General features: G+C 46.3%; 1 protein-coding gene across 1 annotated transcript in view; it reads left to right on the top strand.

The window, feature by feature from the left end:
• Positions 1 to 1,681: 1,681 nt before the first annotated feature.
• The window catches only part of LOC138666314 (uncharacterized), a 37,209-nt gene continuing 14,147 nt past the window's right edge, over positions 1,682 to 24,743 (top strand). The window contains exons 1-4 of the mRNA XM_069754540.1: positions 1,682 to 1,757; positions 3,258 to 3,395; positions 5,211 to 5,421; positions 21,981 to 22,068. Coding sequence (XP_069610641.1) covers positions 1,682 to 1,757; positions 3,258 to 3,395; positions 5,211 to 5,421; positions 21,981 to 22,068 — 513 coding nt within the window. The remainder of the gene's footprint in view (positions 1,758 to 3,257; positions 3,396 to 5,210; positions 5,422 to 21,980; positions 22,069 to 24,743) is intronic.

Below are 24,743 nucleotides of genomic sequence, written 5' to 3'. Positions count from 1 at the left end.
AAAAACCTGGGACACCCACTAATCTGCTAAAGATAAACTGGACTTCCACCTGTGTCTACAGATCTCTATTTCGCTGGCTCCGTACATTAGAAGACCACCTTACTCAGGGAACTTCTAGGGAAGAGATACTTGACCCTTCCCCCTCCTTCAGAAAGCTGATGCTTCTGCGGAATCTGTACGTGTAGCAGCAAAATTTGCAGTCCTCTCCAACTCAGCCAGGAGAGAGCACTGTGCCTGAAGTCATGGAGTCGTGATGTAACCTCTAAGGCTAAGCTTTGCGCCATTCCTTTTCAGGGACACTGTTTTCGGTCCAGCTCTCTGAGATTTTAGGAAAAGCTACGGACAAAAAGAAATCGCTCCCTGAGCAGAAAAACACTAAAAAAACTTTTTTCGCCACACCCGAGATCGGTCTTCCCAGAGGGAATATAAAGGGAAAGGCAAATCGAGCCATTGGAGTTATCCGAAGGGTGGTAAGGGCAAAAATATCCTTGTCCCCCCACCACAAGCAAACTCCTGACAAACGATGACTGCTCTCCTGTGGGGCTCGAATCTCAGGCTTCCTCAATCAGTGGCAGTCCATCTCCATGAACCAGTGGGTCCTCTGTACCATTCAGGACGGGTTGAAACTAGAGTTCGAGAGTTTTTCCCCCTCAATGCCTGAGAATTGTCTCCCTACAGAGTCTACACCTTCAAGACTCCTTACTGTTAGATCTTAAAGGTCTGCTTCAAGCAAAGGTGATTTCTCGAGTACCCTTAAAGGAGATAGGCAGAGGGCACTGTTTTCACCTATTCCTAGTCGAGATACCCTCAGGGAAGCACAGTCATCATCAATCTGAAATCCCTGAATCAAGTGATCACATACAGACGATTCAAGATGGAGTCTCTCAAATCTGCAATCTCACTCATTGGACAGGCTTGGGTAATGGCTACAATACATCTGAATAATGTCTATTACCATGTGCCAATCCACTCGGATCACTGGAAGTTCTTCAGATTTGCTGTTTCCCATGGTCATTGGGTCAGCCATTACCCATTCAATGTCCTCCTGTTCGGCATTTCATCAGCTTCTCAGGTATTTACCAAGATTATGGCAGAAGCGGTAATTTTCTTTCATCATCAGGGAATTTGCATCATTCCGTATCTAGACTATTTTCTCGTCGCACCATCTATCCCTCGTCTAAATTTAGATGTGGCAAAAATCGTGGAGATCCTGGAATCCCTGGGCTGGATCCCAAATTTGGGGAAGTCGGATCTTCATCCTTCATAAAGGAAGAAATTCCTGGGAATTCTCTTGGAATTCAGGGAAAAGAGCATCCTTCTTGCCCAAAGATCGCCAACACGATCTTTTTCAGAGGATCTCCCAAGTTCAGAGACCAGAGGGCGTCTATCCTGGGATCAGTGACAACATGCATCCAGGCAGTTTCCTTGACTCAAGCCCATACACAAGTCCTCCAGACTCATGTTCTTCTGTCTTGGAAAATGCATCAAAATTCTCTGACCAGGAGAGTTCCCCTTCTCAGTCATGTGAAGCCTTCTCTTTCATGGTGGCAGAGGCTGGGTTTTACTACCGGAACCTCCAGCGGGGAGTCAGCTGGAATCCGCTTCCCCTGAAGATACTCATTTCGGATGCCAGTCAGAGAGGCTGGGGCACTGTGGTAGAGAGAACCCACTTCCATGGGTTATGGGCCCCAGACATCAGATCCAGTTCCTCAGAGCAGTAGAGGAAGCGTTGAAAGCCGCATCTGCCCTTGTCCATGGTAATCATGTGCGTGTCTATTTCGACAATATGACTACAGTGGTCTACCTCCGACACCAGGGAGGCACGAAAAACGCCAGCTGGAAATCAATCGCTGCATGAAATTTTTTTTTTTTCCTGGGCAGAGAAACCTCTTCTGTTCATCACAGCAGTCCAACTAAAGGGGTCCGCCAATGTCCAGGCGTACTTCCTCAGCAGAAAGGACGTCCATCCGGGGAGTAGAGCCTGGACCATGCAGTCTTTCTATCCCTTGTGTCGAGATGGGGAATTCCGGATGTGGATCTATTTGCCAGGGGCCAGAATGCGAAGGTGAGGACGTTCTTTTCCCTCAGTCCCGCTGATGGAGCGCTAGGAATAGATGCCTTTTCTCACCCTTGGAGGTTCAACCTGGCCTATGCCTTCCCACCAATCCCGATTTTAGCAAGGACGCCACAGAAGATATGGTCATATCAAGAAACCACTATTCTGACCGCTCACATGCGGCCGGAAAGACGTTCGTACATCGCTTTAATGGACATGGCCCAGGAAGGTTTGCTACTTCTATCCCGGGGAGTCAACCTCCTTCACCAGGATCCCCTGTTACACCCTGACCCTCACAGGTTGAATCTTAAGGCCTGTCTACTGAAGCCAGAATCCTAAAAGCTGAAGGGCTTTCAGATTAAGAGATACGAACTCTTCAGAATAATATGAAGCCAGTAACCAATGCTATTTATGGCAAGGTTTGGAAGAAATTCTCATCCTGGTGTTCTCCGAATGTTCCTGATTAGTGATGAGCGAATATATTCGTTACTTGAGATTTCTCAAGCACGCTCGGGGGTCCTCCGAGTATTTTTTAGTGCTCGGAGTTTGTTTTGCTTGCCGCAGCTAAATGATTTATATCTGATAACCAGCATAAGTACATTTGGGGATTCCCTAGCAACCAGGCAATCCCCACATGTACTTATGCTGGCGAACAGATGTAAATCATTCAGCTGCGGCAAGAAAAACAAACTCCTAGCACTAAAAAAATACTCGGAGGACCACCGAGCATGCTCGAGAAATCTCAAGTGACGAGTATATTCGCTCAACACTATTCCTGATCCCTTTCATCCTAACATTGCACAGATTCTGGATTTTCTTCAAAAAGGGCTAGATTTAGGTCATACACCTAGTACCCTGAAAGTACAGGTGTCAGCTCTTGGCTCTTTCTTTCACCAGAACTTGGCAAGTCATCGCTGGATTAAGTGTATCATGACCTCAGTAGCTAGAATCCGACCTAAACTTCGTAGCTGAATTCCCCCTGGGCTTTAAATCTGATGCTTAACAGTTTAACCAAAGATCCATTTGAACCCGTCATCCATGAGTTTAAAAAAAGCAAAGAACCAAAAAAAAACCTTACCCTTAGAACTGTCTTTCTTGTAAGCAATTACTACCGCTAGACTTGTAAGGGAGCTGAGGAACTCTACTTAACAGTCACTGCAGATATAATTATTCTCTGATTAGATCTCCTTTATGCCTAAAGTAGTCTCTGACTTTCATAGAGGTCAGGATATTGTGCTACCCTCATTCTACCCAGATCCTTCTAATACGAAGGAAGAAGCCTTTTACACCCTTGATATTCGTAGGGTGGCTCTCTACTTCCTCCAACAAACCAAGGGCTGTAGGATTGACCAAAACTTATTCATTCAGCCCTTAGGACGAAATAAGGGCAACAAGGCAGCTTAGGGTATGTTTCCACGTTCAGGAAACGCGTTTTTGATGCTGTGTTGAGCCGCAGCGTCAAAAACGCAGCGTCCAGATGTTACACTATAGTGGAGGGGATTTCATGAAGTCCTGTCTCCACTATGCAGTAAAAAACGCATGCGGCATACCCGCGGAAATGGACATGCAGCGCGTCTTTTAAGAACGCAGCATGTCCTTACAGTGCAGAAAGAACGCAAGGACAGCGCAGGTGACCTGCCAGTGACCTCAGGTGCAGATTTGGTCAGGATTTTACCTGCATAAAATCCTGACCAAATCCTGAAGCAATCCTGAATGTGGACACATACCCTAAGAGTACGATTGCCAGTTGGATCAAACAAGCTATCTGCCTGGCATACTCATCACGGATTCTATCTCCTCCTGTATCACTGAAGGCTCATTCTACACATTCAGTATCAGCATCGTGGGCAGAGAGAGGGGACACCTCTACTGAGCAGATATGCAGAGCCGCCACCTGGTCTTCTGTCCGTACGTTTACCAGACACTACAGACTAAGTTTTAATAGGGATTTAACATTCGGCGGACGAGTTATGCAGGCTGTAGTCCCTCCCTAAGAAATTAGTTGTTGGTATTACTCCGATGCTGCTGTCGTGGAAGGTGACTGGAGAAAATAGAATTAGTCTTACCGGTAGTTCGGTTTCTTAGGAACCTTCCACGACAGCACTAATTTCCCTCCCTATCTGATTTTCTTATTGGATGATACCTGCACTTTGGTGGTAACTATTCATGTTAGTGTGTCCAGAAAAAACACTGGTGATTGCAGGAAAGGGAGGGGTATTTAACCTATTTGTGTTTTCTGTCCCCCATTAGGGCAGGGAGACCACCCCCGAAGTGGCTGTCGTGGAAGGTTCCTAGAAACTGAATTACCAGTAAGACTAATTCTATTTTTCTGTTTTTCCTAACTCCACGACAGCACCCACGGAGAGAGGGGATCCGCCCACCATCAGGACAGGAACCTACAGGTTAAAAAGGGGGGTGGTCCCCTTGACTCCTCAGTTTGGGTTCCTGTCCTGAGGGAACCTGCAGGAAGAAGACATACCCAGGTCCAAGCAGCCTCTCCGCGGTGTGTGTGGGAATGGCAGAGCCTGGGATGCCGGAAGCTTCGTCGGGAGTTCTCTGTATACCAGACGAGGAGGGGTCGGCATGCAGATGTCGCGATCCTGGGGAAGCCGTTCTGGGTCGCGTGGGCGCAACGCAGAGAGTTCTCACTGTGATCATCCTTGGAGCCGCTGGTGCCTAACCTCCGGCTGCAAGATTAAAGCACTCGTGAACCGGAAGTACACGGAGTACGTCCGGGGAGGAGGCGCAGCCGAGTTTTTTAGACCGGCGTGCTGCTGTGACGTATGTGCACACCATGTCATCACTGGATATGGAGCACCAACCGGAGACAGCTGAGCAGCGCAAGGATAGCAGGTGCAGTGGCAGTGGTCGTTCCTGGACCAGAATGACTGGAAACAAGAGTGATAGGGGACGACAGTCTGTGGAGACCCCTGTATCATGTGTGGAACCCCCTCCTTAGGAACCAAAACTCCAGTGAGAGCGCAGCTTTGGATGGTGAGTGTTATTTATACTGTACATCCAGTAGCTGAAAATTCCCATTCTGTGCTCTATTTCAGGCCAAAAAAATAATCAAAATCTAAGCACAAACAGTGTGCCTTGTGTACCATGCCCCTACCTGACAACTATAGTAAAAAGCTCTGTCAATCTTGTATAGCTCAGACTTTAGAAGAGGAAGCCCCTTTTTGTGCCTCAGATTTGAGGGCAGTGATCAGAGAGGAAATTAACAACTCTCTTAAAATAAGGGCTAGCAGTTCAGAATCTAGTCCGTCAGTGGGAGAGCAACAGTTGGAGTACGTGGAGTCCTCGTCATCACTATCATCAGACGAGGAAAGGAGGCCGTGTGTCCCTGTGGAGAAAATGGACATGTAAGTTTGTGAGCAACCAGAGCCCAAATCAGTTTAAGATTTAGGGTATGTGCACACGTTCCGGATTTTTTGCGGATTTTCCCGATAAAAACGCTATAAAATCGCTTTAAAAACACAAACATTATGCATCCTATAATTTTTAGATTTTTTGTGCACATGTTTGCGTTTTTTTCCGCAAAAAAAAAAACGCATTTCGCAAAAAGAAGTAGCATGTTCATTATTTTTGCGGATTTTTTGTGGATTTCCCATTAAATTGGAGTGTCCGGAAAAAAACGCAAAAAATCCGCACAAAAAAAACGCATGCGGATTTCTGTCAGAAATGTCCGGTTTTTGTCAGGAAATTTCTGCAAGAAATCCTGACGTGTGCACATAGCGTTAATGTTTGCGGGCTAAGGTAAAGAGCATCGTGAGCCGTTTCCCGTTAATGAATCGATTTAAAAATCTAATTAAGCGAGAATGGTATAAACAAGACAAAGGGTTTTTACCCTCCTCAGCAAAGCTAAGATACCCATTCGATGATGATTTAGCAGAATGGGTAAAGATTTCTAAGGTGGATGCTGCGGTAGCCTCCATGTCTAGAGGATCTGTACTACCTATGGAAGATGGGGTCCTGCTGATAGGCAGATATGCTCCTGAAACGAGTTTGGGAGTCGTCAGATGGAGCCTTCAAACCAGCGATCGCAAGTACTTGCACTTCTAGGTCTATGATGGTCTTGCTGAATCGGTTGGAAGAACAGTTGAGATCTAAAGTTCCAAAAGAGAAACTGCTAGACTTCCTCTCACAGATTCATGGGGGAGCAGCCTACCTAGCAGATGCTTCGGTGGATTCCTTAAAGGGAACCTGTCACCTGAATTTGGTGGGACCGGTTTTCGGTCATATGGGTGGAGTTTTCGGGTGTTTGATTCACCCTTTCCTTACCCGCTGGCTGCATGCTGGCTGCAATATTGGATTGAAGTTCATTCTCTGTCCTCCGTAGTACACGCCTGCGCAAGGCAATCTAGAACAACGTTACATGTAAAGTTTTTTGCAGCCGACGGTCCGCGACAACACGGCGCAACCGTCGCACGACAGTTGTGACGTGTGGCAAAGCGTCGCAATGCGACGCTAATGCAAGTCAATGGAGAAAAAACGCATCCTGCAAGCATTTTTGCGGGATGCGTTTTTTCTACAAAACGACACATAGCGACGTGCAGTGCACGACGCTAGTGTGAAAGTAGCCTAATATAACATCTGGATCCTGGGGATTATATCATCCGGGCTAAAACTGGGGTTTCGGAGGCTTCCAATAGGTGGCACTAGAGTTCTAGCTCTCTGAAGAGACAATTTGCATAATTAGCATATTACCCAGAGGAGCATTGCGGCTTTAAGCCTCATCTCGGCATGCTTAGCATGTCGATCTCCGCAAGGAGAAACAATACTGTTTGGAGGACTCCTCCGAATTCCTTCTTATTAACAACCTTGAGGATCCAAGATCAACAGCAGGCCCTAGAAATAGAAGTTTATCGGTCGTCCATGACAGCACCACGGAGAGAGGGGATCCGCCCTTCAGGAACAGCCATGGTGGATCCAGGTAGGGCTCCACGTCACACGTCAGTGAGCGGAGTCTGGAGGATATCCGTCTCCAAGTGCCAGCAACGGTGAGCATTCCCTCCCCCTGCCCCACCCCCCGGTCCGTGCAGTCCTCCTGGAGCCTCTGGGGCTTTTGCGTTCTGTCGGTCGTCCTGCCGGGGGGCTTGGCGTGGCGGTGTGCGGTGGGGTCGGCCGGCGGCGCCATGCCCGGGCCTCCCTGCACATCCCTGTGCGCTCTTTCCAATACCGGAAGTTGCGCGGCAGGGGGCGGGGCCTAAACCGGAAGTTGGACGCCGGCCGGCTTCTGCAGACGCCGCTGTGCTGCGGCCACGTGCAGCGATGGCGGCGGCGTGGGGGGCGGCCGGGGGCTGTAGGGGGGACTGGCGGCCACACAGGGAGGGGGCGGTACCGCTGGCCACACACCTGCTGACAATCTGGATCCGGGGGAAGGGCCATATATAGCCGCACAGAAGGCTGCAGGGCTGCTAATGAGCCCATCTGCAGCAATGGATGAGCCAGAAGCTCCCGTCGGTCTGCTGGAGCAGGACAGAGCCTCGGAAAGGTCCCATGCTAGACTGAAGGATCCGGTTCGTTCCCCCAAAGATCTGGTACCTACCGCTGCTGCTTGGGTAAGAGATCTTCGTGAACGTGCCCTTATGCAGTCTTTTCCTATGTTTTTTCCTTAGGGGAAAAAGTGCGCTGGTAATGCAAAGAATAAGGAGTGTGCACTATGTGGTCGCCCTTTGCCAGACGCCTACCCTAAAAGACTATGTCAGTCGTGTGTGCGACGGACGGTAGGGAGTAAGGAAATATATATATATATATACATGGTATAGCGGTAGTACTGGTTAAATTACATAGGGTTTTTTTTCTGCTCCCATAGGTGGTGGAAGAATCTCCCGCTTTTACTTCAGACCTTAGAGAAATTATCAGGAGAGAAGTAAAAGATTCCTTAAAGTCCATGTCCCAAAGGGAGCATTCCAAGAGAAGAAGGGAGCTTAGCGTCTCAGATTCATCTACTGCCCCTAGGAAAGAATATGGTTCAGAAGCCTCCATCTCTTCGGCATCCTCTTCAGAGGAGGATGCTAATCGATTCTGTTTTCCGCTAGATCAGATAGACAGACTGGTTAAATCAGTCAGATCAACCATGGGGGTGGCTGATGAAAAACAAGAACTTTCGGTGCAAGACCTAATGTTCGGCGGTCTAGACCCAAGAAAACGCAAATCATTTCCACTTAGGCCAGGGTCACATTGCGTTATGTGACCGCATTTAATGGACTACGTTACACCGCGGCATAACGCGGTGTAACGTAGTCCATTAACGCCGCCATTGCCTGGAATGGTGAATGCATCACTAGCGCAGGCCCACATTGGGCGTGCGCTAGCGATGTGCCGTCATTTGAGTGATGCAAATAATACAAAACCCGGCACTCAACTTTGTGGTGTGAAGAAACGAAAGATTTATTATCCCAAATCAGAAAACGTTTCGGTCCCACAACTGGACCTTCATCAGTAACTGAAATAAGTATGTACATACAATACAGCATAATTAAAAAACATAATTGGGAAAACAAATAAAACTGTGAACAAAAATAACCAAAGTATATACAACATATGCAACATCCTATGCATATGACTATGGCGAAAATGATGGTGGGTGGATACTAGTGGTATAAGAGAGTGACCTATGTCGTGGCACAGAGGTAGTACAGTGGTGGAGTTTTACATACCGTTTACTGGGACAATATATAGATTCAAGTGGCTATATGGCCTGCCTGGGAGGTGGAACATAAATCATAGTGAGAGAGTGGACTGAGGTACTATAAACGAGAAGACAAAAGAAGCAGGAGTGTATGGACACCTACCCGGAGGTAGCTACCAATATAGTATTGGATATCCAGAGAGAAAAGTTACAGCCTAGAAGAAATAGAACATCTATGACGGACCCTGATGGAGTTACATACTGGAGAGACGCTGAAGAGTGTAGCATGTAATTACCTATATGGGTGCTGTCATCGCGGCGTCCACCGCTGAATAGCAAGTGAGGAGAGAGGGCCGTGGGGCTGTTTATATACAGGTCCTTCTCAAAAAATTAGCATATAGTGTTAAATTTCATTATTTACCATAATGTAATGATTACAATTAAACTTTCATATATTATAGATTCATTATCCACCAACTGAAATTTGTCAGGTCTTTTATTGTTTTAATACTGATGATTTTGGCATACAACTCCTGATAACCCAAAAAACCTGTCTCAATAAATTAGCATATTTCACCCATCCAATCAAATAAAAGTGTTTTTTAATAACAAACAAAAAAACCATCAAATAATAATGTTCAGTTATGCACTCAATACTTGGTCGGGAATCCTTTGGCAGAAATGACTGCTTCAATGCGGCGTGGCATGGAGGCAATCAGCCTGTGACACTGCTGAGATGTTATGGAGGCCCAGGATGCTTCAATAGCGGCCTTAAGCTCATCCAGAGTGTTGGGTCTTGCGTCTCTCAACTTTCTCTTCACAATATCCCACAGATTCTCTATGGGGTTCAGGTCAGGAGAGTTGGCAGGCCAATTGAGCACAGTAATACCATGGTCAGTAAACCATTTACCAGTGGTTTTGGCACTGTGAGCAGGTGCCAGGTCGTGCTGAAAAATGAAATCTTCATCTCCATAAAGCATTTCAGCCGATGGAAGCATGAAGTGCTCCAAAATCTCCTGATAGCTAGCTGCATTGACCCTGCCCTTGATGAAACACAGTGGACCAACACCAGCAGCTGACATGGCACCCCACACCATCACTGACTGTGGGTACTTGACACTGGACTTCAGGCATTTTGGCATTTCCTTCTCCCCAGTCTTCCTCCAGACTCTGGCACCTTGATTTCCGAATGACATGCAAAATTTGCTTTCATCAGAAAAAAGTACTTGGGACCACTTAGCAACAGTCCAGTGCTGCTTCTCTGTAGCTCAAAAGTGGCTTTACCTGGGGAATGCGGCACCTGTAGCCCATTTCCTGCACACGCCTGTGCACGGTGGCTCTGGATGTTTCCACACCAGACTCAGTCCACTGCTTCCTCAGGTTCCCCAAGGTCTGGAATCGGTCCTTCTCCACAATCTTCCTCAGGGTCCGGTCTCCTCTTCTCGTTGTACAGCGTTTTCTGCCACATTGTTTCCTTCCAACAGACTTACCATTGAGGTGCCTTGATACAGCACTCTGGGAACAGCCTATTTGTTGAGAAATTTCTTTCTGGGTCTAAAGGTACCTTCACACACAACGATATTGTTAACGATATCGTTGCTATTTGTGACGTAGCAACGATATCGTTAATGAAATCGTTATGTGTGACAGCGACCAACGATCAGGCCCCTGCTGGGAGATCGTTGGTCGCTGAATAAAGTCCAGAACTTTATTTCGTCGCTGGATCTCCCGCGGACATCGCTGGATCGGCGTGTGTGACACCGATCCAGCGATGTCTTCACTGGTAACCAGGGTAAACATCGGGTAACTAAGCGCAGGGCCGCGCTTAGTAACCCGATGTTTACCCTGGTTACCATGCTAAAAGTAAAAAAAAACAAACAGTACATACTTACCTACAGCCGTCTGTCCTCCAGCGCTGTGCTCTGCTCTCCTCCTGTACTGTCTGTGAGCCGGAAAGCAGAGCGGTGACGTCACCGCTCTGCTTTCCGGCTCCCAGACAGTACAGGAGGAGAGCAGAGAAGCAGAGCGCAGCGCTGGAGGACGGACGGCTGTAGGTAAGTATGTACTGTTTGTTTTTTTTTACTTTTAGCATGGTAACCAGGGTAAACATCGGGTTACTAAGCGCGGCCCTGCGCTTAGTTACCCGATGTTTACCCTGGTTACCGGCATCGTTGGTCGCTGGAGAGCGGTCTGTGTGACAGCTCTCCAGCGACCAAACAGCGACGCTGCAGCGATCCGGATCGTTGTCGGTATCGCTGCAGCGTCGCTTAATGTGAAGGGGCCTTTACCCTCTTGCTTGAGGGTGTCAATGATGGCCTTCTTGACATCTGTCAGGTCGCTAGTCTTACCCATGATGGGGGTTTTGAGTAATGAACCAGGCAGGGAGTTTATAAAAGCCTCAGGTATCTTTTGCATGTGTTTAGAGTTAATTAGTTGATTCAGAAGATTAGGGTAATAGGTCGTTTAGAGAACCTTTTCTTGATATGCTAATTTATTGAGACAGGTTTTTTGGGTTATCAGGAGTTGTATGCCAAAATCATCAGTATTAAAACAATAAAAGACCTGACAAATTTCAGTTGGTGGATAATGAATCTATAATATATGAAAGTTTAATTGTAATCATTACATTATGGTAAATAATGAAATTTAACACTATATGCTAATTTTTTGAGAAGGACCTGTAGTGGCAGAGACTGGGAGGATGTCAGCTGTGAGCATGAGAGCGGTGCTTAACCGCCCAGGAAGTGGGCGGAATTAGGCAGAAGTGACCTGCCAGGAAGAGCAGGTCACATGGACGGTGGTGTGCGGGCGCCATCTTGGAGGTGGCAGTGCTAAAAAGTAGATAGACTGTGCCTGACCACAGCCGCCAGTGTGCGATACATAGGGCTATAAGGGCGGCTGGAGTTCGCATGTCCAGACGCTTACATCGGGTATGAGAAGCTATGTGCGCAGCGATTTATACACTACCCGGAAAAAAGACTGTAATGCGCATGCCTGTAACTGCCTGCATTAAGCTGTGTGGAAAAAAAAAAAAAAGAAAGTGCGGCAATAAAAATACTGCAAATAAATGAAAATGAGCCTGTTAAAAATGAAAGAAGGCTAATTAGCAAACGCCAGGCAGGAGTAAATTAACCGCATGTACATGTACCCGAATACAGGGACACTATAATGCCCATCAGGGGCCACGGGAAGGTTGTAGTGCAGTTGTAAGGTTAAAGATGGCAGAGGAGAGGTATGTGTAACCGTCATAGAAAGAGGGTATATATAAACTGAAGCAGATTGGAAAAAAGGTATAAGGACCAAGATGCACCAACATACCGGCAGGCCAATGGTAGAAAGGATGGAAAAATGACAGCCGTCAGAGGAGAGAGCAGTAGTGGAAGTGTTTTGACCGATGACAAGAACAGTACTGAGATGGTGTTGATAACACATAACAATAATAGCTATAACAGGGGGACGTGAGTATCCTGAGCATAGTGATGACAAGTGGGTGGAACTGTGCTCGTGATCCATTATGCCGACAATTCAATATAGACGACTCTAAAAAAAACAGAGAAAAGCGAGTTAGTAACAAAGTAGGGTAATATTGATATACATCATATAAACGCCATCAGCTCATAGTCCCGATTCAAGCCTTTCGGAGAGAGGGTTTCCAGAGTATGGATCCAGAAAGCCTCCTTCTTTTTGAGCAAAGTGATCCTATCACCACCCCGCCTTGGGGGTGGTACATGGTCAATGACCTGGTATTTTAATTGGGGAACAGAGTGTCCTTGAGTATGAAAGTGGTATGGGATGGGAAGGAGTAGGTTGCTACAACGGATGGTGGATTTATGTTTTGAAATCCTATCCCTGACCGGTTGTGTCAGGAGTCCTTGCAGGAGTTCTTCCTTTTCCTCAATGATGCCTGGCCAGGCATCAAATTCACTATCAGTCATGACCAGAACGCCATTAATTTTCTAGACACTACGGTGCTCAAAGATTCAGCGGGCCTACTTACTACTGATCTATACTCTAAGCCAACGGACAGGAATAGCTTGCTACACTACCAGAGCTTCCACCCACCATCCACGAAACGCTCGATTCCTATATCACAATACCAACGGGTCAAACGCATAGTCCCGGATCCAATACTCTGTGAGGAACGTCTCCAGGGTATGACCACGAAATTTCTTAAGAGGGGTTATCCCTCGGCAATACTGGCACGGTCTAGGGACCCTCCACCCCAAATAGCCAGGAGGAACACAGAAAAACGCATTCCCTTCGTGCATGCATATCACCCCTTCTCCTTCATTCTTCACAAAACCATCAGGAGACACTGGCATCTCCTTTCTACAGCCCACCCTGACATACCAGAATTTAAGGAGCCCTTTTTACCATGCTTTAGGAGACCCCCCAACTTAAGGGACAATCTGGTCAAAGCTGACATTGGGCCTAAGGACCCACGACGACAGATCTTCCTCTCACGACCAAAGACTGGTACCTTTCCGTGCCTTCATTGCGCACAGTGCAATAACATACAAAAGGGGAACACGTTCCAACACCCCAGATCTGGCAAAACATTTCATATCAAGAACTTCTTCACCTGCGACTCCACCTATGTAGTGTACCTTATCAAATGCCCGTGTGGCTTACTTTACATAGGGGAAACTACACAACCGGTCAGGGATAGGATTTCAAAACATAAATCCACCATCCGTTGTAGCAACCTACTCCTTCCCATCCCATACCACTTTCATACTCAAGGACACTCTGTTTCCCAATTAAAATACCAGGTCATTGACCATGTACCACCCCCAAGGCGGGGTGGTGATAGGATCACTTTGCTCAAAAAGAAGGAGGCTTTCTGGATCCATACTCTGGAAACCCTCTCTCCGAAAGGCTTGAATCGGGACTATGAGCTGATGGCGTTTATATGATGTATATCAATATTACCCTACTTTGTTACTAACTCGCTTTTCTCTGTTTTTTTAGAGTCGTCTATATTGAATTGTCGGCATAATGGATCACGAGCACAGTTCCACCCACTTGTCATCACTATGCTCAGGATACTCACGTCCCCCTGTTATAGCTATTATTGTTATGTGTTATCAACACCATCTCAGTACTGTTCTTGTCATCGGTCAAAACACTTCCACTACTGCTCTCTCCTCTGACGGCTGTCATTTTTCCATCCTTTCTACCATTGGCCTGCCGGTATGTTGGTGCATCTTGGTCCTTATACCTTTTTTCCAATCTGCTTCAGTTTATATATACCCTCTTTCTATGACGGTTACACATACCTCTCCTCTGCCATCTTTAACCTTACAACTGCACTACAACCTTCCCGTGGCCCCTGATGGGCATTATAGTGTCCCTGTATTCGGGTACATGTACATGCGGTTAATTTACTCCTGCCTGGCGTTTGCTAATTAGCCTTCTTTCATTTTTAACAGGCTCATTTTCATTTATTTGCAGTATTTTTATTGCCGCACTTTCTTTTTTTTTTTTCCACACAGCTTAATGCAGGCAGTTACAGGCATGCGCATTACAGTCTTTTTTCCGGGTAGTGTATAAATCGCTGCGCACATAGCCTCTCATACCCGATGTAAGCGTCTGGACATGCGAACTCCAGCCGCCCTTATAGCCCTATGTATCGCACACTGGCGGCTGTGGTCAGGCACAGTCTATCTACTTTTTAGCACTGCCACCTCCAAGATGGCGCCCGCACACCACCGTCCATGTGACCTGCTCTTCCTGGCAGGTCACTTCTGCCTAATTCCGCCCACTTCCTGGGCGGTTAAGCACCGCTCTCATGCTCACAGCTGACATCCTCCCAGTCTCTGCCACTATATAAACAGCCCCACGGCCCTCTCTCCTCACTTGCTATTCAGCGGTGGACGCCGCGATGACAGCACCCATATAGGTAATTACATGCTACACTCTTCAGCGTCTCTCCAGTATGTAACTCCATCAGGGTCCGTCATAGATGTTCTATTTCTTCTAGGCTGTAACTTTTCTCTCTGGATATCCAATACTATATTGGTAGCTACCTCCGGGTAGGTGTCCATACACTCCTGCTTCTTTTGTCTTCTCGTTTATAGTACCTCAGTCCACTCTCTCACTATGATTTATGTTCCACCTCCCAGGCAGGCCATAAAGCCACTTGAATCTATATATTGTCCCAGTAAACGGTATGTAAAACTCCACCACTGTACTACCACTGTGCCACGACATAGGTCACTCTCTTATACCACTAGTATCCACCCACCATCATTTTCGCCATAGTCATATGCATAGGATGTTGCATATGTTGTATATACTTTGGTTATTTTTGTTCACAGTTTTATTTATGTTTTCCCAATTATGTTTTTTAATTATGCTGTATTGTATGTACATACTTATTTCAGTTACTGATGAAGGTCCAGTTGTGGGACCGAAACGTTTTCTGATTTGGGATAATAAATCTTTCGTTTCTTCACACCACAAAGTTGAGTGCCGGGTTTTGTATTATTTGCTGATTACGGTTTGGGAACCTACCCGTGCACCTCATACGGTTGTGCACACGTGTTTCTAACTACGTCATTTGAGTGATGGACCGCGAACGCTGCTTGCAGTGTTCGCGGTCCGTCCCTCGCTAGCGCAGATTGGGGATCTGCGCTAGCGGGATCGGCTAACGCGATCCCTTTTGGGACATTGCATTAGCGCAGTCCGTAGCGCTATGCGCTAAACGGACTGCCCTAACGCAATGTGACTCTAGCCTTAATGACAGGGTTCAAAACCTTGTCAAAAGAGAGTGGAAAAAGCCAGAAAAAAAGGGCTCCCTACCACCAGCCTTTGAGTGGAGATATCCTTTTGACGACCTCTTGGTGAACACGTGGGATAAGGCACCAAAATTAGACGCAGCGGTGGCTAAAGCTTCTAAGAAATCCTCTATTCCCTTCGATTAAAAGATCCTCTTGGTAAGAAAGATTCGTTTCTTAAAGGGACTTGGGAGATGATGGCTGGTGCTCTAAGACCTGCAGTAGCTGCGACATGCGCAGCCAGATCAATGATGGTCTGGCTGGACCAACTAGGGTCTAATCTAGAAGATGGAGCCTCTAGGGAATCCATATTAAAATCCCTACCGACTATCCAGAATGCCGCTGCTTTTCTCGCAGACGCATCCGCAGATTCTGCAAGGATGGCAGCTAGGGCTGCAGGGTTATCGAATGTGGCACTCAGGGCCCTATGGCTGAAGTGTTGGCCCGGCGACATTCAGGCCAGGTCCCGTCTTTGCTCTATCCCATGCGAAGGAGAATACCTGTTTGGTCCGGTTTTAGACGAACTACTGGAGAAGGCTGGTGTCGAGAAAAAGAAATTTCCCAGTCTACCTACCACTTCTTACAGGCGTCCCTTCACAGGGAAAAGATTCTTTCGCAGAAGGCCGGCCAGGGATCAGGGAAGATGGGACGATAAAAAGAAAAGAGGTACTGGATTCATGTTTGAAGGTGGGGGATGTCAGGAGCCATCCTGTGAGATCAAAAAGCCACCCCAATGACTAGTCGCCCCGGTGGGAGGTAGACTATCTGCCTTCTACCCAGCCTGGTCCAATATATCCAGTAGCAATTGGATTTTGGGAATAATAGCTACGGGTCTACGGCTAGAGTTTTCCTCTGTCCCTCATAATTTCTTCAGGGTTACCCCGCTCAGGTCCTCTGCAGCAGAACAGATGGCCCTGGAAACGGAAATTCACGACCTGCTCAGTAAGAAAGTCCTTTCAGAGGTTCCAGAAGGAGAACGGGGTAGAGGATTCTACTCTCCTCTATTCCTAATACGTAAGCCAAACGGCTCCTTCAGAACTATTATCAACCTTAGGGCTCTTAACAATTTTCTGACCATACAACCGTTTAAAATGGAAACTGTTAATACCGCAATAAAACTACTGTTTAAAAACTGTTTTATGGTGGTGTTGGATTTAAAGGACGCCTATTACCATATTCCAATTTATGCAGGACACCAAAGATTCCTGAGGGTAGCGGTCCGGTTAGATGGGGTGGTTAGACATTTCCAGTATAGGGCTCTCCCCTTTGGTATATTGGTCACCCCCGTGTATTTACTAAGGTCATGGCTGAGGTAATGGCCCACCTACATGAGTCTGACATTCTGATAATCCCCTACCTGGACGATCTCCTCATAGTGGGTAAAACAGAGGGGCACTGTTTAGAACAACTACAAAAAGTAATGTCTGCCCTGGAGCATCTGGGATGGTTACTAAATGTCAAAACGTCCCGGCTACAGCCCGTGAAGGTGCAGCGATTTTTAGGCCTGACCTTGGATTCCCAGGATCAGGCATATCGTTTGCCTCACGAGAAAATAGATCGGCTACACCTTCAAGTGCTTAACGCCTCTAAAAACCCCACCATGTCCCTTAGGAAAGCGATGTCTCTGTTAGGCTCTCTCTCTTCCTGCATTCCAGCGGTCCGATGGGCCCAGTATCATACAAGGATACTTCAGAGCGAGGTGTTATTACAACAAAAAATTAGGGGGGGGGGGTCACCTAGAGAGCCAGCTGACTTTGTCCCAAAACACTATTATATCCCTCGAATGGTGGCTAGACCGAAATAACCTATCCACGGGGGTTTCCTGGGAATACAATGTAACCCGTATAATCACCACAGATGCTAGCCCTTCTGGTTGGGGGGCTCACGTGGGTGAGATTATAATCCAGGGACTTTGGGACCAGCTTCAAACGGAAATGTCCTCTAATTTGAAGGAGTTAATGGCGGTGGAGCAGGCAGTTAAAAAACTCCATGTCTGTCTGCAGGGCCACCACGTGCGGATATTCTCCGACAATCGGGTCACCGTGGCATATATCAATCATCAAGGCAGAACCCGTTCCAAATCCCTGATGAATGTGGCAGATCGTCTATTCCAGCTAGCAGAGCAGCACTTCCTCTCGTTGACAGCTCTTCACATAAGAGGAATAGAAAATACTACGGCGGATTTCTTAAGCCGCAACACCTTGAGGCAGGGAGAATGGTCACTAAACGACGCTATCTTCAACCTCATTGTGGAAAGGTGGGGTCAACCAGAGGTAGATCTTTTTGCCACAAAAGGAAACAGAAAAGTGACACAATTCTGCTCTCTGAACCCCAGAGAAAATCCTCTGTCAGTAGACGCCCTCCTCATAGACTGGAACTTCAGGCTAGCTTACGCCTTTCCTCCCCTGTCTCTACTTCCTCTGGTGGTGAGGAAAATCAGGAAGGACAAAACCAGAGTTATAGTAATTGACCCTTCTGGCCCAGAAGGACGTGGTTTTCTTACCTCAAGACCATGTCGATATCCGACCCATGGGTCTTACCAGACATCCCAGATCTCCTATCCCAGGGCCCAGTCTACCATCCTCGGGCAGTTGGCCTTCATCTGACGGCGTGGATTTTGAGCGGTCGCTGTTAAGAGATAGAGGTTTCTCGCCGGGCCTGATTAACACGCTGCTCAAAAGCAGGAAAATAATCACCACCAAAATTTACGTCAGGATCTGGAAAAGATTTCTTCAAATCTCGGGGGTAGTAGCTGGTCAATCAACACCAATAGACCAGATATTGGAGTTTTTGCAAAAGGGGTTTGATTTGGGGTTATCCCCAAATACTCTTAAAGTACAGGTGTCAGCCTTGGGGGCCCTCTTTGGCTGCAACATTTCTGAAAACTATTGGATCAGTAGATTCATTAAGGCGGCAAAAAGGTCCAGGCCAATAATTAAGAATAGGGTCATGCCGTGAGACTTAAACTTAGTCCTCACGGCCATGACAGAAGCTCCATTTGAGCCAATTTCTTCGGCTTCTATTTAAAACCTGTCTCTTAAAGTAGCCTTCCTGGTGGCCCTAACGTCAGCTCGTAGGTTAGGCGACATCCAGGCGTTATCCAGGCTTTCCCCTTACATGCAACTTAGAGATGATAGAGTGATACTTTCCCCTGATCCATCATATCTTCCTAAAGTAGTGTCTAGATTCCATAGAACACAGGAGATAGTTCTTCCATCTTTCCTCCCTAATCCTACTAATGATAAAGAAAGGAAACTACACACTCTAGATGTAAGGAGATGTATCCTAGAGTATCTAGCAGTGACTGATCCTTGGAAGATAGATAACGCCCTATTCTTGTCCTATCAGGGTAGCAGGAAAGGTCATAGAGTATAAAAATCTACGCTAGCTAGGTGGATCAAGGAGGCTATCTCGCTGGCATACGTCTCAAAGGGCAAGCCTGCGCCTGAAGGTCTAAGAGCGCATTCCACTAGAGCTATGGCTACCTCGTGGGCGGAGAGGTTAGAGGTGTCAATCGACCAAATATGTAAGGCTGCTACTTGGTCTTCTCCAAACACTTTCTATAACCATTATAGATTGAACCTGGGTGCTTTCTCGGACCTCTCTTTTGGTGTAAGGGTGCTGCAAGCTGTAGTCCCTCCCTAAATAGTTACTCTCTGTAATTCTCTCCGTGGTGCTGTCATGGACGACCGATAAAGTCTTAGTTACTCACTGGTTAACAGTGTTTTTCGGAGTCCATGACAGCACCCGTACATACCCTCCTGTCTTCTTAAGTTCTGGGTGTACACCTCTTCCCTTCTTTTATATAGTCCACTCATGGTGGATAGTTAAGTGGTAATATTGTTATATATATAAATTATGTCATTAACCTTGGTGGTCCTCTTGCGCTCTGTAAACCAACTGATGCGTGGGAGAGGTGCCGCCCTTATGTATCTGTAGGTTTCCTGTTCCTGAACGGCGGATCCCCTCTCTCCGTGGTGCTCTCATGGACTCCGAAAAACACCGTTAACCAGTGAGTAACTAAGACTATTGCAATTAAAATAAAAGAGAGTCCTAGTGGATGTACCGAAAGTTTAAGAGGGGAAGGGGTTTTACTCTCCCTTATTTTTTATATCAAAACCTGATGGTTCCTTCAGTACTACACTGTGTGTAGAATTATTAGGCAAGTTGTATTTTGATCACATGATACTTTTTATACATGTTGTCCTACTCCAAGCTGTTCAGGCTTGAGAGCCCACTACCAATTAAGTAAATCAGGTGATGTGCATCTCTGTAATGAGGAGGGGTGTTGTCTAATTACCTCAAAACCCTATATAATGTGTGCTTAATTATTAGGCAACTTCCTTTCCTTTGGCAAAATCGGTCAGAAAAGAGATTTGACGGGCTCTGAAAACTCCAAAATTGTGAGATGTCTTGCAGAGGGATGCAGCAGTCTTGAAATTGCCAAACTTTTGAAGCGTGATCACCAAACAATCAAGCGTTTCATGGCAAATAGCCAACAGGGTCGAAATAAGCGTGTTGGGCAAAAAAGGCGCAAAATAACTGCCCATGAATTGAGGAAAATCAAGCGTGAAGCTGCCAATATGCAATTTGCCACCAGTTTTGCCATGTTTCAGAGCTGCAACGTTACTGGAGTAACAAAAAGCACAAGGTGTGCGATACTCGGGGACATGGCCAAGGCAAGGAAGGCTGAAAAACGACCACCTTTGAACAAGAAACATAAGATAAAATGTCAATACTGGGCCAAGAAATACCTTAAGACTGACTTTTCAAAGATTTTATGGACTGATGAAATGAGAGTTACTCTTGATGGGCCAGATGGATGTGCCAGAGGCTGGATCAGTAAAGGGCAGAGAGCTCCACTCCAACTCAGATGCCAGCAATGAAGAGGTGGGGTACTGGTATGGGCTGGTATTATCAAAGATGAACTTGTTGGACCTTGTCGGGTTGAGGATGGAGTGAAGCTCAACTCCCAAACCTACTGCTAGTTTCTGGAAGACAACTTCTTCAAACAGTGGTACAAGAAGTAGTCGGTATCGTTCAAGAAAAACATGATTTTCATGCAGGACAATGCTCCATCACATGCCTCCAACTACTCCACAGCGTGGCTGGCCAGTAAAGGTCTCAAAGAAGAAAAAATAATGACATGGCCCCTTTGTTCACCTGATCTGAACCCCATAGAGAACCTATAGTCCCTCATAAAATGTGAGATCTACAGGGAGGGAAAACAGTCCACCTCTCGGAACCGTGTCTGGGAGGCTGTGGTGGTGGCGGCTGCAAGCAATGTTGATCGTAAACAGATCAAGCAACTGACAGAATCTATGGATGGAAGGCTGTTGAATGTCATAACGAAAGGTGGCTATATTGGTCACTAATTTTTGGGGGGTTTGTTTTTTGTTTTTGCATGTCAGAAATGCTTATTTATAAATTTTGTGTAGTTATATTGGTTTACCTGGTGAAAATAAACAAGTGAGATGGGAATATATTTGTTTTTTATTAAGTTGCCTAATAATTCTGCACAGTAATAGTTACCTGCACAAACAGATATCCTCCTTAAGGTACCTTCACACTGAACGATATCGCTAGCGATCCGTGACGTTGCAGCGTCCTGGATAGCGATATCGTTCAGTTTGACACGCAGCAGCGATCAGGATCCTGCTGTGCCATCGTTGGTCGCTGCAGAAAGTCCAGCACTTTATTTCATCGCTGGACTCCCTGCAGACATCGCTGAATCGGCGTGTGTGACGCCGATTCAGCGATGTCTTCACTGGTAACCAGGGTAAACATCGGGTTACTAAGCGCAGGGCCGCGCTTAGTAACCCGATGTTTACCCTGGTTACCAGCGTAAAGTTAAAAAAAACAAACACTACATACTTACCTTCGCTGTCTGTCCTCGGCGCTGTGCTTCTCTGCACTGGCTGTGAGCGCCGGCCGGCCGGAAAGCACAGCGGTGACGTCACCGCTGTGCTTTCCGGCCGCTGTGCTCAGTCAGTGCAGGAAAGCAGAGCGCCGGGGACAGACAGCGAAGGTAAGTATGTAGTGTTTGTTTTTTTTACTTTTACGATGGTAACCAGGGTAAACATCGGGTTACTAAGCGCGGCCCTGCGCTTAGTAACCCGATGTTTACCCTGGTTACCGGCATCGTTGGTCGCTGGAGAACTGTCTGTGTGACAGCTCTCCAGCGACCAAACAGCGACACTGCAGCGATCGACATCGTTGTCCGTATCGCTGCAGCGTCGCTTACTGTGAAGGTACCTTAAGATAGCCAAATCTAAAAAAAAAAAACCACTCCAACTTTCAAAAATATTTAGCTTTGATATTTGAGTCTTTTGGGTTGCTTGAGAACATAGTTGTTGATCAATAATAAAAATAATCTTCTAAAATACAACTTGCCTAATAATTCTGCACACAGTGTGTTATAAACCTGAAAAAATTTGAATAGATTCCTACAATATATGGCCTTTAAGATGGAATCCATTAAATCTGCAACTAAGCTTCTATTTCCCAGGTGTTACATGACAGTCCTGGATTTAAAAGACTCCTACCATCTGCCTATTTACCACCCCCATCAGCAATATCTCAGAGTGGCGGTACAGGTAGGCAACCAGGTTAGACATTTTCAGTTTACCGCTATGCCATTCGGACTGTCCATCGCTCCTCGGATTTTCACTAAAGTCATTGCAGAAGTTATGGCCCATGTGAGGGAAATACCCTTGTTATACCATATCTAGATGATTTTCTAATAGTTGGGGGGGGTCATCTTCTCAGTGTAAGGCCCGACTGAAACATATAATATCCTCACTACAGGATCTCGGATGGTTAGTAAATTTGAGGAAGTCAAGATTAGTCCCTACAACTCGTCAAAGATTCCTTGGTATACTCCTGGACTCAGAAGCGCAACAGTGTTTTCTATCGGAGGAAAATAAATCAGACATTATACGCAAGGTCGAAAGAGGAAGGAACCATCCAGTTCTAACATTAAGACAAACTATGTCCTTACTGGGTTCCCTGATGTCATGTATACCAGGGGTCCAATGGGCTCAATTCCATACCAGAACTTTACAGAGAGAAATACTCGGAAGCAGAAAAGAGACTGCAAGGTTGTCTGGGGAAAAAATTAAGGATCTTAGTCAACACGAGAGAAAGTCTAGTTTGGTGGTTGAACATTTGTCAAGAGGAGTATTATGGGAAATAAAACCGGACATTGTAGTTATGACCGATGCCAGCCCTCAAGGGTGGGGGGCTCATATAGGAAACGAGTTGGCCCAAGGGAGGTGGTCCACCAAGGAAACTCAAAATTCCTCAAATTTAAAAGAACTTATGGCAGTAAAATATGCCCTGTTACAATTCTTGCTGGAGCTACAGGAGTCCCATGTACGCATTCACTCTGACAACACGACAGTGGTAGATTACCTAGATCAGAGGTCCCCAACTCCAGTCCTCAAGGCCCACCAACAGGTCATGTTTTCAGGATTTCCTTAGTCTTGCCCAGGTAATAATTGCATCACCTGTGCAATGCAAAGGAAATCCTGAAAACATGACCTGTTGGTGGGCCTTGAGGACTGGAGTTGGGGACCTCTGACCTAGATCATCAGGGAGGAACAAAGTCGTATTCCCCGATGACCACCACGGAATACATTGACCCTAGACAAAACTGCTCCTTTCTTTATCAGCACTCCACATAAGAGGGGAACACAACATAAAAGCGGACTATCTCAGCCGACCTTTCCTAAACCAAGGGGAATGGGTCCTGAACAGGGAAGTCTTCTGGAAAATAGTATGTTTGTTGGGCCTACCTGTTATAGACCTGTTTACCACGAAGGCAAGTCAGGAGATTTGCGTCTCTACGTGCGGCGGACCATCCAGAGATAATAGATTCCCTTCATACCCAATGGGATTATGTCCTGGCATGTGCATTCCCTCCTATGTGTCTTCTCCCTCTAGTCCTCAGGAAGATCAGGAAAGAGGGAGCAAGAGTAATACTGATAGCCCTGTTCTGGCCCAAATGGCCATGGTTTTCATGTCTGAAAGCGATGTCTGTAACTGACCCCTGGGTATTTCCATCGAGCCCGAAGCTCCTCTCTCAGGACCATTCCATCACCCGCAAGTGGAGGGTGTCCACTTGACATCGTGGAATTTGAGAGGGAGCTGCTGAGAAGAAGGGGGTTTTCAGAACCCCTAATTACTACGTTGTTAAAAAGTAGAAAATAAGTTACTACAAAAATCTACTGTAAAATGTGGAAGAAATTTCTAATGTTTCACTCGACTCCCTTATCGGACATTATTCCAATCCCTGCCATTTTAGAATTCTTGCAGAAGGGTCTAGAGTTGGGGTTGTCAGTTAGTACTCTTAAAGTGCAAGTCTCAGCGTTTGGGGCATTCTACAACTATAATATAACTGATAACTGGTAACAGATGGATAGCTAGGTTAATTAAGGCCTGCGAATGAACCAATCCAGTGCACATCGCCAGACTACCACCATGGAACTTATACATTGTAGTAGATGCGTTGACAGATCCACCCTTTGAGCCATTAGACTCAGTTTTAGTAAAAGTATTAACCTTTAAAGCTACCCTGTTGGTAGTGCTAACTTCTGCTAGACGGGTCAGTGATCTCCAAGCATTATCTGCAGACCCTCCCTTTCTAATAGTCAAGGTAAAATAGTTTTAAAACCAGACCCATCCTATCTACCAAAAGGTTCCTTCTAAATTTCATAGGAGTCAGGAGATCTATTTACCATCCTTTTATGATAACCCAACTACACCTGAGGCACAAAGGTTCCATAGCTTAGTTGTAAGTAGAATACTTAGCAAGAACTGAGGGTTGGAGGAAGAGTAGGGCACTCTTTGTTGCTTTCCAGGGACAACGAAAGGGGTCAAGTGTCACTAAGAATTCTATCGCCGATCGATAAGGGATGTGATCAGTCTTGCCTATTCAGTGAAAGGAGAATTGTCGCCAGAATAAATAAAAGCCATGGCTTCCTCGTGGGCAGAGAAGGTGGACGTATCCATCGATCTAATTTGTAAGGCAGCGACTTTGGCATCACCTACCTTTTATAAACACTACCGGCTTGACCTGTCATCAACCACTAATCTAGATTTTGGGTGCTCAGTACTTAGTGCCGTGATCCCTCCCAAGTGATAGTCTCTGTAAGTCTCTCCGTGGGTGCTGTTGTGGCGATTGTAAAATCCTATTACTGATAAGTAATAACCGATTTTCCTGAGTCCACAACAGCACCCGCACGTTCCCTCCCCTGTAAGTATTTGCTGA

The sequence above is a fragment of the Ranitomeya imitator genome, chromosome 2 (genome assembly GCF_032444005.1).
Source record: "Ranitomeya imitator isolate aRanImi1 chromosome 2, aRanImi1.pri, whole genome shotgun sequence".
Classification (NCBI taxonomy): Eukaryota; Metazoa; Chordata; class Amphibia; order Anura; family Dendrobatidae; genus Ranitomeya; species Ranitomeya imitator.
Note: the sequence above shows the minus strand (reverse complement) of the source record. Positions and strands in the feature narration are given on the sequence as shown.